General features: G+C 46.3%; 1 protein-coding gene across 5 annotated transcripts in view; it reads left to right on the top strand.

The window, feature by feature from the left end:
* DPP6 (dipeptidyl peptidase like 6) overlaps positions 1-15,771 on the top strand; it is a gene marked incomplete at its 5' end in the record, with an annotated part of 642,841 nt that overhangs the window by 435,722 nt on the left and 191,348 nt on the right. For all 5 annotated transcript variants that reach the window (XR_013996566.1, XM_081101874.1, XM_081101876.1 and 2 more), the window contains one exon: positions 9,157-9,251. Coding sequence is in view for 4 of the 5 variants with exons in the window: in XM_081101874.1 (XP_080958000.1) it covers positions 9,157-9,251 (95 nt within the window). The remainder of the gene's footprint in view (positions 1-9,156; positions 9,252-15,771) is intronic.

Here is a 15,771-nt window from a genome sequence, read left to right as displayed (position 1 = left end):
TGATGTATATAAAATTGTGTACTTGAAACCTATATAATTTTATTAATCAATGTCACCCCAATAAACTTAATAACATTTAAAAAGAACAAATTCTAATTCTACAGATGAATTGCTTTTCGTTCCTTAGCCACGTGAGCATGCGGTGGACGGTGTGAAATACAGAGGGAAGAGCTTTGTTGCTTTCAGTGGGGTTTCCGTGTAGGAAGCTGTTTCAAAGTCTAGACGTGACTCCGTGGGGCACATACAAAGCGTCCGCCATAGTCAGAGTGGAAATTGACAAGATGCTCTAAGGATTCAGGCTTCCCACAGACAATCCGCCTCCTGCCACCGCACAGAGAACACACTATCCTGGCTGCGTTTTTTTGGTCACTCCTCACCGGAGGATGTTTTTCCATTGATTTTTAAAGACAGCGGAAGAGGTCCAGGATCCAACCCGCAGCCCAGGTAGTGCCCTTGGCCAGGAATGGAACCCGAGACCCCGTGGTGCTCGGGCTGATGCTCTAACCACTGAGAGCACCTCCCGGGGCCCTGGTTGCATTCCTGAAGGGGGTGGAAAGCACCACTTGCAGTCTCTCTAATTTATCCCACTTCTCAAGCTCCTTCAAGAAAATAGGATACACCTGCTGGTCAGGTTGCCGTGTGTGAAGTGGCACAGTTTGAATCAGGAGGCCCTGTGAGGCCCACACAAAGCAGAGGGAGCAAGTTAACCTGTGGTGATTCTCCTGCCAACATCCCGCTGGGTGTGAGGCTGGGCGTGGCCAGTCTCCTGGCTGGGAAGGTCAGCATCTGTCTTGTTAAGTGCCTGCTGGGGGCCAAGGCCTGTGGCTGGCATTTAAGGAATGTGGCCTGAAAAGCTTGGTTTTCTGAGAGACAAAGACCAGCGTGTGTCTATTGAGCCAACATTGCCTCCCTCTGACAACAGAGAAGGGAAAAATAAACTTTAAAAATGTTGGAACCTTTTGCCTCTCCAAACCTACTGACACATCAGACACATATTCACAGCCCTGCTCCCAAGTTTACAGACATCTGCTCAAAATCTGTGTTATGAACGGGACGGGGGGTAGGGGTGGGGGTGCAGCCGTGTCTTCCCCTGCGGCCTCTGACACTTCCTCTGCTGGGGTACTGCTCACAGGGCTGCTCACCAGAGCCCTGCTCGCCGCCCGAGTTCTGCAGCCACAGCGTCTTGTCCACCCCACTCGCTTGTGCATTCCTAGAGCTGAGGGGTCCGTCGTCTGATTGTCTTCATGTGAAAGGACAGCCCAGCGAACACCTACATAGATTTCAGCACTTTCATCATTTCTGTGTCCTCTACCCACTTTTTTGCTGAAAGGATGTAAACATAAGTTACACCACTTTCTTTTACCCCTGAACACAAACACGTGTATCTCCATATACCCCAAACACTATCGTATCTACAAAAATGGCTGTAATCCCTCCCATCGTTGACCTCCCAGGCACACACAGGTTTCCTCGGACCATCCACAACGGCTTCCTCCCAGCTCGGATCCAATTAAGGATCACAGTTGTGGTGGCGATTCTGCCTCTGCTGTTTCTGGTGCGGTAGAGCAGCTCGCCTTTTCCCCACGATGTAAGTTATTTCCCCGCATTAGGCCAGTCGGCGTAGAATGCCCCACACCCTGGGTTTGACTTGCTGTTCCTCGTGGAGAGACTGCACACATTTGTCTATAGCAGTGGTTCTCAACCTTCCTAATGCTGCGACCCTTTAATATAGTTCCTCATGCTGTGGTGACCCACAATTTCATTGTTACAAATTGAACATAATTAAAGCATAGTGATTAATCACAAAAACAATATGTAATTATATATGTGTTTGCTGATGGTCTTAGGCGACCCCTGTGAGAGGGTCGTTTGACCCCCAAAGGGGTCGCGACCCACAGGTTGAGAACCGCTGGTCTATAGGGTCTGGTTGTCCCACTGGGAGGGACTCCAGCGTCGCTGAGTGGGCCTCAGTCACGGCCACCAGATTCCTCCGTCATAAGCATGCTTTGCCGTGGACACTGGCAGGTATTTTCTGGGTACTGTCTTGGTGCCAGGAAAACATCCCTTCAACTTTTTGCCAGATGAGGTTAGCATCTGTTGCTGAGCCTTCCCGGACTCAAGTATTTCAGTAGGGGCTGTAAAACCATTTTCTTTCTTTAAAAAAATATTTTTAAAAATTGATTTTAGAGAAAGAGGAAGGGAGACGAAGAGAGAGAAACATCAATGAGAGAAATATCCATCGGCTGCCTCCTGCACGCCCCCTGCAGGGGATGGAGCCCAAAACTCCAGTCTATGCTCTGACCAGAACCGGTGACCTCTCAGTGCATTGGAGGGTGTGACCTCTCAGGGTACAGGAGGTGCTCAGCCACTGAGCCACCCCGGCCAGGGCTGTAAACCGCTTTCCTAACGTCGTCATTCCTTCTGCATCTGTGAGCTGTTAGTCTTCCGAGAGGAGGCGCTCTCCCTCACCAACAGACCACAGAGTATCCCTGAGCTATTGAAATCACAGGATAAACCCTGCATTACTCACTGCTAATGACCAGTCTCACAATAAAGAGTTGGTGTAACAGTTACCGCCACTGGAAGAAAATGGAGGTGTGTTTCCTTGTGTGAATACCGTTGTAGACTCGTGAACTGGCTTGTGTATTCGCTGGGTTTTAATCAGTGATCACCTCATGCTGTCGATGCTCAGATCTGCCCCACGCTGCCCACCGAGCAGCCAGCCTCACACAGCCCTGCTTTTTGTTCCACGTGTACCTTGGACAGTGAGTGAAGCGACTTGTGATCCTATTCATTCGCCAAATTCATGGTGCATGTTCAGCACCTGATTTCCTGTCAGCCCTGATGCGAGGTGTTGGAGGCAGAACATCTGCAAGGTGGGGCCTCTTCCCTGGAGACTCCCGCGCTCCACGGGGAGACAGTGTGTTAACAAACAGTGAGCACAGCGTGAGGAACGTGGAGTGGAAGGATGGGTGTGGGCGGGAGTGGAGAGATTCACTGTTCCTGGCAGAGCGTAGGAAACGGCACCCACAGAGAGCTGCACGCCCAGCCCGGGTTCTACCTGCCGGGGGGAGAGGACGCTCAGGTGCAGGCAGCGGCCTGGACACGCAGAGAGATGGGAAGGCCGGCTGTGGAACGGGGCAGAGTTCGCATGGGTCTGGCCAAGGAGTTTGGCCAACTCTCTGCCAAAGAACCAGAAAAAGAAAAAATAGTTGCAAAGGGAGGTGTGGCCTTGTCTGCATGAGGATAGAACCGAGGGGGGTGCAATGGAAAGGTGGCCGTGCTCAGTCACAGGGCGGGACAGACACTGGAGTGAAGAGTGAGAGATGAACCCTGAAGCCTTCGAGGAAGGAGGGCAGGTGAGGAATGTGGGAGATGAGAGGCAAAAAGGAGGCAGAGGTGACTCCCCTGTGGCAATGGCAGCACCGGCACACCTGAGAGCTCACCTGGGCCAGGCGTGTTCTAAGCACATCTCAGGTATTGCACATATTATCTCATGGAGCCTTCACATGAGAAACGTAAGATGTATACTATTATTCTACCTATTCTACAAATGAGAAATCATTTTTAAAAGCATTATTTGGGGGATATAATGCAGTTAAATAAAAGTTGCAAATAACCAGAAAGATGTGAAGATTCTGAACTTGCATTGATCTAGTAAAGTCATAAATATGTGAAACAAAATTTAGGGGATCTGCAGGAGAGAGTTATCTATCATGGTGGATTTCAACACAAAATTCTTGATGCCTTTGATTTCAAAATTTCAACATCACGCTCTTACTAAAGGAAAGGTCGAGGACAGAAAATAGCTGTGAAAGAGGCAGCTTAGCAGTATGACTGATTTAACGAACATGCACTTAGAATACCAGAAGGAGAAGACATATATAAAGGAGTAGAAAACGTATTTCATGAGGATGTAAATTGCAGATAGGAGACACTCAGCAAACCCCAAACAAGATAAACATGAAGCAGCCCAGTCCAACTGTTGAAAACCAAGGACTACAGATAAACCTGGAAAGCAGCAAAAGAACAGTGTATGGAAATAACATGCAAGGAAACAACACTCAATTAACAGCTGACTTCTTATTAGAAACTATGGTGGCCAGAGGAGAGTAGAACTAAATTTCAAAATGCTAAAAGCAAAAAAAAAAAACAACAAAAAAAAACACAACAACAAACTAAAAAACTCACAAACGTCTTATTGAGTTCTAAAAGACTGAAATTGTGTACATGGCAATATTTAGTTCAATGAATTTAAATTAAAAATAAGAGGGCCAGTCCTAGGACTGACTGGCAGACCCTGAGTGATGGATGAATGGATTACTCTGACACACGTTTCTGCGAAAGAGAGGGTTAAGGGACTGCTTGGCTACAGGGACAAAACAGCACCATTCACCTGCCTCCTTAGGCTTTTATTGTAACAACAGTTTGAACTGAAATTAACTATTACATACTATCAGTAGGGTATGCATTCTGGTGAAGACACGTGCTTTAAGTAAGGATGTGTCTAAGTGAGGGGTGGGCAAACTTTTTGACTTGAGGGCCACAATGGGTTCTTAAACTGGACTGGAGGGCCGGAACAAAAGCATGGATGGAGAGTTTGTGTGAACTAATATAAATTCAAAGTAAACATCATTACATAAAAGGGTACGGTCTTTTTTTTTTTTTTAGTTTTATTCATTTCAAACGGACCGGATCCGGCCCGCAGGCCGTAGTTTGCCCACAGCCGGTCTAAGTAAACACCCGGGGGCTCAGACTTGTTTGGAAAAGTTAAGGCAGGGGCAGGTGTCTTCAGCCAACTCCTGTCCTATGCCTCCCCACATCTCCCCGCTTTTTGTTTTGCTGGCTGCAGAAGACAGAGGGAGGAGGTGAACTTTCTGCTTTGGAATGAAGCGAGTTCACTGCTCAAGTTCTGATTCTGTAGACTATAAGAAAACAAAGAGAATTATAATGACAGCAATGGTTAGTCCAATTAAGAAGACAGGGTGCTTATAAGCATTACATCTTGCCTTCTAGCAAGGTGTAGGGGACAGGATTATAAAGGGGAAGGGGTGAGGGTGAGGGATGTAGCTACGTGCAGGCCTGGGGTCTGTAGACACCAGCTATTGTCAGGCTATGAGATGATGTTGATGAGATGATCTTGACTCCTGGTGGGTCGGTCTGACCATGCTTATTGGTTCTGCTTGCTGGAGTCACAGCTGAGTCACCTCCCTAATTACTTTGCACAGGCCTTGAAGAGAAAACTTTAAGAAAAACTTAACCCCTAGTGACATATAAGTATATGTGTTCTAAGATTTAAAATAATATGATTACTTTTCAAGTCCTCTATTAGATTTATTATTCAGTATACTTATAATTCCCTTTAAGATTTCTCTTTATAAACCTTCTATGACTTTTATAAACATTCTTATAACTTTCACAATTATTCTTAAGTATTCCTACTCTAATTTCCCTTCTTTCTGTTATATTCCTTTCTTTATATCCCTTCTCACAATTTTTACTTGCTCAACTCTAGTTCTTTATTGATACAGACCCTCTGTAACTTACACATACCTTTTACAACTTACACATACTTTTTTCAATTTACATATACCTTCTGTAACTTACACATACCCTTTCAGTTTGTCTACTTCATTTTCTTTTTCATGTATCTCTATATCTTCTACTACATGAAAACTATAAATTCCTTCCAATTAGTTATGATTAAAGGTAGTTCTATACAGGTTCCTCTGTTCCCAGCTTCAGAGCAGTTGGAGTGGTGAGAAGTATGTCTCAGCATCTATCTCTTTACCCTCCAGTTGGCCCATCGTCCTTGCTCTGCCATGTCTGTCTAACTGCCTACTGTAGGCCCCTCAAGGATCTTGGCTCTGAATTCTTTCAGGGAAAGGGGACACCGGTTTCTTCTGTAGCTGCTTCCTGCTGAGGCGGGTCAGAGGTTTCTCTCAGAGCCAAGAGATCCTTGCTCTCTGTCAGAGGGACGATGAGGCCTGGGCACAGAAGGAGCTGGCAATGGTGTCTAAAGGTGGTATTCCCTAGGTGCAAGTAGGGCTTGTAGTCTGGTGGAGACAAACTGTGTTATAAAATTTAGTATTACTGGGCAAAAGTTAGAACAGTTTTTAACAACTTTCTGTTGAAACAATTTTTCTCCCTAAACTACCCTCATTTTTATTAAAGACTAATTTACTTACTGTATTAGGTCTAGTTATAATTTGGCCTGATTGTTTGTATGAACACAACAAGGATAACAGTTGATTACATCAGCTATTTTTTAAAAATGTGCTTTGCTGGGATCTCATTGGGAAGTTTACTCCCAGGGCAAAGAAGCCAAGCCACACAGTTGCCATCAGGCTTTGCCTGCAATACCTACAGAATTGGGGTGCAGTCCTCAAGTTGAGGTCCCTACAGGTGTCTTGAGATTTCTTTCATGCCATCTCTCAGGAAAGCAACCTTCGTTCCTTACCTGGAAAAGCCACCATGAACCATGTGACCAAGTAAGGTACCAGGCTCTTTATCCAAGGGGCTTATCAGCTTCAAAGTCAGTCTTCATTCCTTAGAGCTTTCTGGTGACATCCAGAGTCCTGGCATGTCTCCTTCAGACATGAGAATCCAGCCAAGTTTTGGTTAATAAAACTACAATTGGAGGCTGGCTTACATCCTGTTATGAAGAAATCAGATTCTTATTGGATTCATGCAAACAAACACATTGCCATGAGAACAATAATTACTAAAACTATAATTATTTTTAGTTCATTAGCCCTATAATCAAATTCCTTTTCTCCTGAGTTTTCTTGCCAGTATTTCTAGAAATCCAGATACTCTATTGAGTTCTAATAATTGTTATCCAATTCAAGAGGATGATCTGAAAGTTTATTCTCAGAGATATGTAGCTGAAAATAAATCAGAGTGCTTTCCATGGAACCCTCAGAAGATGTAACATTTTTTTAAATGTCTCCAAATGACAAGAAATTTAAAATGATTTGATTATAATGCAAATGACATGGAATCTTGCCCTTTTTGCAAAATACAATATTCCACAATATTATAACTTATAACAGTTATAAATGAAAGCATATTAGATTCTATTTAATATGCATATATACATATAATATAATTATCATTTCATTATTGGACAGAGCTTCCCATATATCTTAAGTATAAAATTTTCTTTCATAAGGAGAGAAAGCAAATCCCTGAGGCATTCCAGGGCCCATTGGAATGACCTAAAGTCATTTCTAGGTCAAGGAAAAGTTTCTTAAAATTCAAACCCTGGGAAGGTAGTCAAATACATTAAACTAAAAGATTATATATTATTATTATTAAACAGTATTAAGTCATCTATTCATTTAAAGTAATCAACTTCCTGATTAACATAACATAATATTTTAATAATATATATATATATATATATATATATATATATATATGTATATAAAATCTTTGCTTCCTAGGTAAATACAGGAAAAACCGTTTTTTCCTTACTTTCAGAAACAGGCTTATTTTTCTAATGGGAAACATACATTCTTAAGAAGCATAACAGAGATAGTGAATTCCTTAGCTGACAAACAATTCCCTCAAACTTGGAAATCCCAAGCAGCTGCAATGACTTACTGCGCAGTTACTTTAGTTTTCTTACTTTTCATTTTTGAGGGTTCTGCCATGTTTCATTGTGTTCCTTGGTCCTCACACGGGGCACCACTTGCCGGAACTGACCGGCAGACCCTGAACGATGGATGAATGATGACTCTGACACACGTTTCTGTGTGAGAGAGGGCTAAGGGACTGCTTGGCTACAGGGACCAAACAGCCCCCTTCACCTGCCTCCTTAGGCTTTTATTGTAACAACAGTTTGAACTAAAATTAACTATTAGATACTATCAGCAGGGCATGCATCCTTGTGAAGACACATGCATCTGCAGTGTCGTTTAAGCAAGGACGTGTCTAAGTAAACACCCGGGAGCTCAGACTTGTTTGAAAAGTTAAGGCAGGGGCAGGTGCCTTCAGCCAACTCCTGTCCTATGCCTCTCCACAGGCCAGAGTAACTTTACACACTTGGAAATTAAACAACATGTTTCTAAATAACCATTGGGCCAAGCAGACATTCCAGGGAAAATTAGGAGTAATTTAAACCACATAGCAATGCCATTGAGCACATTAAAATTTGTGATCTGGCTAACACCATCCACAGAGGAAACTTTTTGCTTTAATAGTTTTATTAGAAAAGATGGAAGATGAAACCAAAGAGCTAAGCTTCCACCTCAACAAACTAGAAAAAGAGAGAAAATGAAAGCCAGGGCAAGTAGTAGAAAGGAATAAAAAGGCAAAGAATGTAATTCTGTAAAGTAGAATCAAGAGAGGATAGAACAGATATCACCATTGGAATTCATCCAGTCTGCACAGCAGTTTTCATTATTGTGTGAAATGCCTGTACCATCACACTGGCTCAAAGTTACCACCTTCCCCCAGAAAGACAGTAATTTTTTTCTTTTTCCCATTTTACATGCTGCCTCTCACCAAAAACCCATCAAAGTTCCCTTTCGTTCACAGTATACATACGCGCAGGCACACACATCAGCATGCCTGCAAATATGCCTCTATGTGCATACTGTTCAGTGTACCCCGTTTTATTAGTTTTCTAAGTGGGTGATTGATTATGCAAAGTATCAGTGTCACTCAGGATACAGTGCAGATGGTCAAAGACCTCTGAGGAACAGCCAATTCCTGAAGGAACAGCAAAATGAAAACAATCTTTCAGGAAATGGATGGAGGTATTTGCGTGTGCACACATACAGATTTCACCCCAAAATTTCAGATCTAAGAAATTGGTCCATTTAGTGCCAATTAACTTTCATCCCTTATGGTGGCAGGTTCCTTAATATGCTGTCTGTGCTCACTTTGTGTGTCCTCTCCAAAAAAGTTCTAAAATATTCCAAAAATGTTGTGAGTGTACATTGCGTTTTGAATGTCAGTGTGTAGAGTAGGAGATAAAATTCAAAGACAGGCTTCACAGGAGGTTATGTTAAAGGGAACCAAAGGCCCCTTTGGTGAAATGCAGGATACATTTGTTCAGACGCAGTCCATTCATTGCACACAGGGCCCATCAAGGGCTGGGTGGCTCCTTCGTGTCTCACGCTTCTTTTTTAATTTCCTCTCTTGCAGATAAAGAATTCATCTACAGAGAGCAGAAAGGAAATGTGATACTGCGGAATGTTGAAACTAATCTGTCTACAGTGCTAATAGAAGGCAAAAAAATTGTAAGTACTCTCCTCATTGACCAGGATAATTTCCGCGGTCTCCTGCAAGTCAATAAAGCAGAAAATGACTTTGAGTTTAAACTTTCAGTATAGCCGAGCAGAAGCAATGAACTTGTAATACTCCAGGCTGAGCAAGGATAGATAACGTGAAATTGAAACCACACTAATTAAATAAGATAAAAGCCCAGATTCTCACGGGGTTTGGGACATTTCTCTGCGGGTGTTGAAAACAAGTGCTTCAGATCATATGTAATTGAAAGATCAAGTCCCCAAGGCTTCCCACATTTACAGGACAACTAGAGGCTTGGTGCACAACATCTGTACACTGCAGGGGGGGCAGTCCCCTCAGCCTGGCCTGCACCCTCTCGCAATCCAGAACCCCCTTGGGGGATGTCCAACTGCCGGCTTAGGCCTGCTCCCTGGGCATCCCCCGAGGGGTCCTTAGCGCAGCTGCAGAGGCAGAAAAGGCTCCCACCACCACTGCGGCACTCACCAGCGTGGGCCCAGCTTCTGGCAGAGTGGCACTCCCCCTGTGGGAGCGCACTGACCGTGAAGGGACAGCTCCTGCATTGAATGTCTGCCTCCTGGTGGTCAGTGCGTGTCATAGTGACTTGTTATTCCACTGTCTGGTCGATTTGCATATTAGGGTTTTATTATATAGGACTAGAGGCCCGGTGCACGAAATTCATGCACAGGAGTGGGGGTCCCTCAGCCTGGCCTGCACCATCTCCAATCTGGGACCCCTTGGGGCTGCTGGCTCCTAACGGCTCACCTACCTGCTGGCCTGACCCCCCTAACTGCTCTTCCCTGTTGGCTTGATCCCTCTAACTGCTTTCCCCTGATGGTCTGATCCTCCTAACTGCTCTCCCCTGCTGTCCTGATCCCTCTAACTCAGGGGTGGGCAAACTTTTTGACTCGAGGGCCACAATGGGTTCTTAAACTGGACCGGAGGGCCGGAACAAAAGCATGGATGGAGTGTTTGTGTGAACTAATATAAATTCAAAGTAAACATCATTGTATAAAAGGGTATGGTCTTTTTTTCAATCGTTTTATTCATTTCAAACGGGCCAGATCCGGCCCGCGGGCCGTAGTTTGCCCACAGCTGCTCTAACTGCTTTCCCCTGATGGTCTGATCCTCCTAACTGCTCTCCCCTACTGTCCTGATCCTCCTAACTGCCCTCCCCTGCCTGCCTGATCGCCTCTAACCGCCTCTGCCTCAGCCCTGTCACCATGGCTTTGTCCGGAAGGACGTCCGGAAGGTCATGTGGAAGATGTTCAGTCTAATTAGCATATTACCTTTTTATTAGTATAGATGCCACCTTGCCTAAAAATGCAGGTTGTTAACAGGTTTTCCTATCATGGAAGGGGAGCCCGCAGTAGCATCCTGGGTTCTGACCAGGGCTTATGCAGCAGATGAGATTCCTAGAAGACTCTTGGATGTACCTTGAACATTTCTATCAATTTTGCCAAATCATCCTCCAAAAATGTTGAACCACTTTAAACTCCTACCAGCAACCATGCATGTGCCCTCTGTCCTACTTTGATGGCAGCATCATTGATTTGCCCCTAGAAGCTTCCCTCCCCTCAGCCAGGACTGCTTGGCACTTGAGCCAACCTCACTGTTCAGCCCAGGACTTGATTTCCCGAGATAGAATTATGGAGGAGGAAAAATAGTTTTCCTCTACCCTCCTGAGTTCTTCTTAGCGGAGGCCCTTGTAATGAAAGACAGATTACCAAGAGAAAAACTAAAGTTCATTAACATGTGTACCTAGTGCATATGTGGGAGATCCCAGGGAAAAATGAATAACTTCCCAAAGTGGCTTAGAATCCAGATTTAAATACCTTCTTCCTAGGGAGAGGGGACGGGAGATGTAGGCCTCTTAGAGGAGAGTACATGATTTTTAGGAAAGATGAATGGGGGTGGGGGAGATAGTTTGTAACAAAGTTTGGAGGTGATGTCAACTTCTAGTCTCCTGTCCTGTGACAGGAGTCAGTCTTCACTGGCTGATGGCACTTTTCCCATCAAGGGAACCTTTTATTGGGGGCGGGGGGGTTCGATTTTAGGCAGAGAAGGAGACTTCAGTGAAAACCTCTCCTTGCATTTGCTGTTTTTCAAGCATCTGCAGCTCAAGATCGTCAATATAACAACATGGCATATGTTGGGGTGGTCTGTTCTCTGACCTTCAGAATAAACCCAAAAGCTTGCTTCCTCTCTTAGATGATTTGCCACAGTAGTGTTATTCCCTGGAAACAGTATTCTGACCAGACCTTCCTGGGAGTGGTCATAACATACCCTGTGCTTGTGGAAAGGTGTGGGCCATATCACTAAATAATCAGGGTCAGTTTTCTCATCTTGTGGAAAGGGAGATAAAGTTATGATAGTTTATCTCCCTTTCCACAGGTTTCCTCCCGTTTTGTGTCTCTGCTGCAGCCCCAGCGGCCCCAGCGCCTCTGCAGCCTCGGGGCTTGGGGTTGCTGGGTGCCGGCCCCACTATGGGCTGTGTCTCTGCTCCTCCATCCCGGTGGCAGCGCCAACCAAGCAGGCCCAGAGGCCCTCCGCCAGCAGGTTGGGGCAGAACGCCTGCGTTGTGTTATGCCCAGAGCTCGGGGTCCCCAATAATAATCCACCAGGGAGCCTCCTCTGATGCAAAAGCAACGAGTCTTTATTGATCAATTCTAGAATTGGCTCCCAGCCTCTATCCGGCACAGCGGTGAGGCGAGAGACTGTGTCCCAGGAGAACAAAGGTTATATAGGGCTAGCTATTTGGGGTGGGCTTTAGGGGTGGCGTGAGTTACAGAGATTGGTCAGGGTTTTACAGCATAAGGGTCAGGAAGTGACCATCACATTCTGAAGGTTGGAGCCGTCCTCCACTATAGCCTTATTAGGATCTTAGCTACATTTCTGGAGCTTCATTGGTCCACTCAGGTGGGTGGTTCGGAGAGTTAGGACAATACCAGCATTCTTGTGGTCACTCTCGGGGGGGGGGGGGGCGGCTTGGGCTGAGGGCCCAGCCTTGCAAGACAAGATAGAGGAGAGGGAGAAGAGTATGTCCCTGCTTCGTCCTTGAAGAGGGAGGAGGGTGCATTTCTGCTTAGTTCTGCTTAGTTCTTTCAAGTTCCGTTCGGTCCCTTCAGTTGTTGCCATGGCGACGACGCAAGCGTCCTGGCCCAGCCACCACCATCTTTGTTGCGGAGTGATGGCTAATCTGCATATCACTCTTTTATTAGATAGGATTGTGATCATGCATAGGAAATAGTTCAGGAGGACTTGCTCAATCTCGTCTTAAAAAACAAACTAATCTTGGGGGGTGGGTTAGAGGTAGAAGAGGGTATATTGAGGATAAATGGTGATGGAAAAATAACAATAAGATAAAAGGGAAAAAACTAACCTCTACCAATGATACTGCTGTAATTAACCTAGTTATACATAACAGGAAGTGAGCAAAGGGAAGGCCAGAAAGTATAGGCATGTTCCGTGCAATACTTACTTGCCTGTCAATCACACCTGGGAACAGAGGTCACCAGCCAAAAAGGGTGTGGCCACTGCAAGTGGACTAAGATGTGGGGTATCTAATCCCCTGAACAAAGGAATTCACTCCATTGTGCTTTTGGGACCCTTGGGGCTCTAGATGCTCGGGGCGAGCTCTCCTGCATTACCCTCCTGGCCCACGCCCTGGGGACCCCCCACCCAATGACCGATGGACTGTGACTAGCCTGATGCTGGACTGGGCCTAGCTCCACCATGGGAAGGAAAACTGGCTTTGCTGTTAGCTCTACTGAATCCCCAGCTGCACTTCTATGACTGGACTCGGGGGAAAGGGACTTTAGAAATACAGGACATAGTTCCACACAAATAAAAATCACTCATTCTTCCATGCGAGTCTCAAAATTCTTATTCTCAGAATAGCCTAAGAACTCCAGCCCCAGCTGCACCCAGTGGGGAATGGACTCCCACTTTCTCTGATAACGCCTGCACAGGGAATATTCATGTAGGCACTGATGCACTTTCTCAAATGGCAGGAAGCCACATTAGTGCTTTCGAACAAGTACTCAGTCCCCGTGAGTGCCACAGCTCACAAGTACTCAGTCCGGGTGAGTGCCACTGCTCACAAGTACTCAGTCCCCGTGAGTGGCACAGCTCACAAGTACTCAGTCCCCGTGAGTGCCACAGCTCACAAGTACTCAGTCCCCGTGAGTGCCACTGCTCACAAGTACTCAGTCCCCGTGGGTCCCACAGCTCACAAGTACTCAGTCCCCGTGGGTCCCACAGCTCCGTGGTGACTGGGTGAGGGTCCGGCAGGTCCCCACCGCCTCTGTTCAGGGGCAAGAAAGGACGTCTCGGCCTGGGTACCACCCCATCCCGGACCCATCCAAATGCTACTCACCCCTCTTTTCTCCTCAAGACTTTACTTGCTGTTTAAATGCCTTTCATTTCCCTTTGGTGTGATGACAGTTTTTTTCTTTAAAAACAAAAATAAAAGTGTATTCAGCCTTGGCTGGGTGGCTCAGTTTGTAGGCACATAGTCCTGTGCACCAGGTGGTGGGTTCCATTCTCAGTCAGCGCACGTACAGCAGGCAACCAGTCAATCTCTCTCTCTCTCTCTCTCTCTCTCTCTCTCTCTCTCTCTCTCTCTCTCTCATCAATTAAAAAAAAAGCTTTTCCTCGGGTGAGGGTAAAAATAAATAAATAAACATTGTATTGAGGTTTAGTGTGGAATGCACCCTGCCCTGTAAGTAGACAGTTTGCCGGTGTAAGGGAGGCCAGGCACAGCTACACCACCAGCAATAGCTTCACGGAATTAGATCATATTCTGCACAGTGAGACCCAGAGAGAATTAATGTGCCTGGGTGTCTTCCTTTTAAAAATCACCTTTGGTCCAATTACTCGCCTACGAAAATCTGACTCAACCCACTTAGAAGGACTGCAGTTGCAGGAATGGATTTCTGATAGGAATCGAGAGGAGGAAACGATCAGACCCTGGCTGAGGGTAAGTGCATTTTAATGTCACCACCTTGTCGATATTTCCTGCGAGGATGTCAGTTTAGGGAAAGCCGGCGCGGTGCGCGCAACTGCACTTAGCGATGAAATATGAGCCTATGAACTGCCTTCTGTTCTCAGATCAATAGCTTGTGACACATTGTATGTTTTAGCTGAAGTTGTTTTAGCCAAGAAGGAGGCAACAGCGTCAGAAGCCACATCAGGGAAAGGTGAAGGGAAAGGGAAGCCTCCCCTCCCCGTGGGCAGACTCGCTCCACTTCCTCCCTCCTTCCTCCTTCCCTCCCTCCCTCCCTCCTTACTTCCCTCCTTCCTCTTCTCTCCCTCCTTCCCTCCCTCCCTCCTTCCTTCCCTCCTTCCTCTTCTCTCCCTCCTTCCCTCCCTCCCTCCCTCCTTCCTCTTCTCTCCCTCCCTCCTTCCTTCCCTCCCTCCCTCCCTCCTCCCCTCCCTCCCTCCTTCCTTTTCTCCCTCCTTCCCTCCCTCCCTCCTTCCTTCACTCCCTCCTTCCCTCCCTCCTTCCTTCCCTCTTTCCCTCCCTCCCTCCCTCCTTCCTTCCCTCCCTCCTTCCTTCCCTCTTTCCCTCCCTCCCTCCCTCCCTCTTTCCCTCCCTCCCTCCCTCTTTCCCTCCCTCCCTCCCTCCTTCCCTCTTTCCCTCCCTCCCTCCCTCTTTCCCTCCCTCCCTCCCTCCCTCCTTCCTTCCCTCCCTCCTTCCTTCCCTCTTTCCCTCCCTCCCTCCCTCCCTCCTTCCTTCCCTCCCTCCTTCCTTCCTTCCCTCCCTCCTTCCTTCCTCTTCCCTCTTTCCTTCCTTCCTTCCCTCCTTCCTTCCTTCCCTCCCTCCTGCCTTCCCTCCCTCCTTCCTCTTCCCTCCTTCCTCCTCTTTCCTCCTCCTTCCTCCCTCCCTTCCATCCTTCCCTCCTTCCCTGCTTCCTTCTTCCCTTCCTTCTTTACTTCTTAACTTCCTCCCTTCCTTCCCTCCTTCCTTCTTCTCTTCCTTCCTTCCTTCCTTCCTTCCTTCCTTCCTTCCTTCCTTCCCTCCTTTCTTCCTCTTATTCTGTCTGTCTCTCTGTCCTCCTTTCTTTCTCTGTCTTTCTTTCCAGAAGAAGCGTGTTTAGAACAGGCCTCATACATCTTCTTGAGCCGCATCATGTCTCCTGGGGCTGTAATTCCTATGAACATTTGGCACCATCTCTCCAATTCTTCTAAAACATAATAGAGTGAAACTTCTCAGAGGATGGAGTGTTGAGTTTGCTTGAGATTTAGGTATTTAAAGCTGGATAGTCTCTGAAGATGATGTCACTCAAACTCTCCTTTCCTCAGATGAGGAAAATGAACTTTGGCATGACCTCCCCTTAATGGATGTCAACCTAACAAACCTGCTCAGACTAACCCATTGGTTGACCTGTGTGTGACATTCATACCTACACGCCCTTTTTATTGTACCCAAGAAGTGGTAAGCCTGGCACAGTCACTCCTTATAACACTTAAATTGTTCCAGATGTTCAGAAAGCAACTGGGAGATCATTC

This window comes from Myotis nattereri, assembly GCF_964212035.1.
Source record: "Myotis nattereri genome assembly, chromosome: 11".
Lineage (NCBI taxonomy): Eukaryota > Metazoa > Chordata > Mammalia > Chiroptera > Vespertilionidae > Myotis > Myotis nattereri.
The sequence above is the reverse complement of the archived record's forward strand: the minus strand, read 5'-3'. Positions and strand labels throughout refer to the sequence as shown.